General features: G+C 56.1%; 1 protein-coding gene across 1 annotated transcript in view; it reads right to left on the bottom strand.

Annotated features, from left to right (window-relative positions):
• Positions 1 to 829, bottom strand: part of LOC136069269 (uncharacterized) — a 28,384-nt gene extending 27,555 nt beyond the window's left edge. The window contains exon 1 of the mRNA XM_065777581.1: positions 225 to 829. Within this exon, the coding sequence (XP_065633653.1) occupies positions 225 to 829 (605 nt within the window). The remainder of the gene's footprint in view (positions 1 to 224) is intronic.
• Positions 830 to 1,278: the final 449 nt, after the last annotated feature.

Raw genomic sequence — 1,278 nt, 5'->3', positions numbered from 1 at the left:
GTTGTTGTTCCCGGCTGCACGTCACGAAACGGGAACCGAACTCCTGTATTAGCTCGGCGAAACTGTGAATGGAGCCCTTACGCAACCCGTTGAACCACCTTAAGGCCGTGGGACCAAGGCTGGAGGGAAAAACCTTGCACATCAGAGCGTCATTGCGGGTATGCAAAGACATCATCTGGATATAGTGGCTGACATGCTCCACGGGATCCGTCTTCCCCCCATACGAATTGAACGGCGGGCGTGTAAATCTGTCCGGCATCGGTGCTCGCTCAATGTCTGCTGAGAATGGTGACCGAGCCGCCCTGCGCAATGCACGGCTCATAGCATCCATAGCTGCATTCCTTGGCCGTCCCTCTGGAGAATCCGAGCCCCGATTTTCGTATTCTCGGGACCGAGAGCGATATTGCCGCCGGTAAGATTCTGCTGAACGGGAGCGGTCTCGGCGGCGACGGGACTCCCCCGAGTGCGAGTGCTCCCTGTGGTGGTGTGATCCGGGTCGATTCGAGCCAGTCCCGCGCCTCTCTTCCTCATCGTCCGGCCTTCTATCTCGGGCGTCTTGACCGGCTCGGCGGCGCTCGTTTCGTGCTTCCAGTTCCAGGTCTTGTACTAACCTCCGTAGCCGCTCAAGCTCTTCATCCCTGACGTCAGGCTGCCCACGTCTGGAAGCGTGGGATACCGTTCTTCCCGTTTGATACGACCCCTCTCCAAGGCCGGACCGTTCTTCCTGCAGCTCGTAAACCGGATCCTCGCGGCTCTTCTGCCTCCGTTCCCGCCAGGTAGAGCCCCTGGAAGACCCTGCCGAGTCACTCTCGGCTCCACCTCTAGACATCTATCCTGTACGCGAGTCTCGGCGGAACCACTGCTTAGTAGGATTTCCCACAAACGGTGCCAATTGTACGCGCCCAAAACCGAAACCCTGTTGGGCTGGGCCTCACTTGGGCTCACAACTTACTTGTATAGTGGGTTTGGATTTCCTACACTGGGTCGTTCTAAATGCCAAGGCCCAATGGAATCGCTTTCCTCTCCTCGGGGGTCTGAACCGCTTCCTCACTCTGTTTTCTCTGTTTTCCCTCTTCCTATCCTCAATTTCCCAACCCCTGTCTTCTCAAAACTTCCTGTATTTATAGTTCAGGAATGGCGAAGAGGTCATGATTATTTGCCAATAAGTGCAACAGGCGGTCCAGTATTATCGATCGTAAGTGGATAGTTAGGTAGTCATGGGAACTGGTGAGGGTGGCGTTGGAACTTGGTTCCCATCTCCGCGATAGTTCCCGGCCG

The sequence above is a fragment of the Quercus suber genome, unplaced genomic scaffold, assembly GCF_002906115.3.
Source record: "Quercus suber isolate HL8 unplaced genomic scaffold, Cork oak 2.0 scaffold_159, whole genome shotgun sequence".
Taxonomy (NCBI): Eukaryota; Viridiplantae; Streptophyta; class Magnoliopsida; order Fagales; family Fagaceae; genus Quercus; species Quercus suber.
This window is presented reverse-complemented; position numbering and strand designations above follow the sequence as displayed.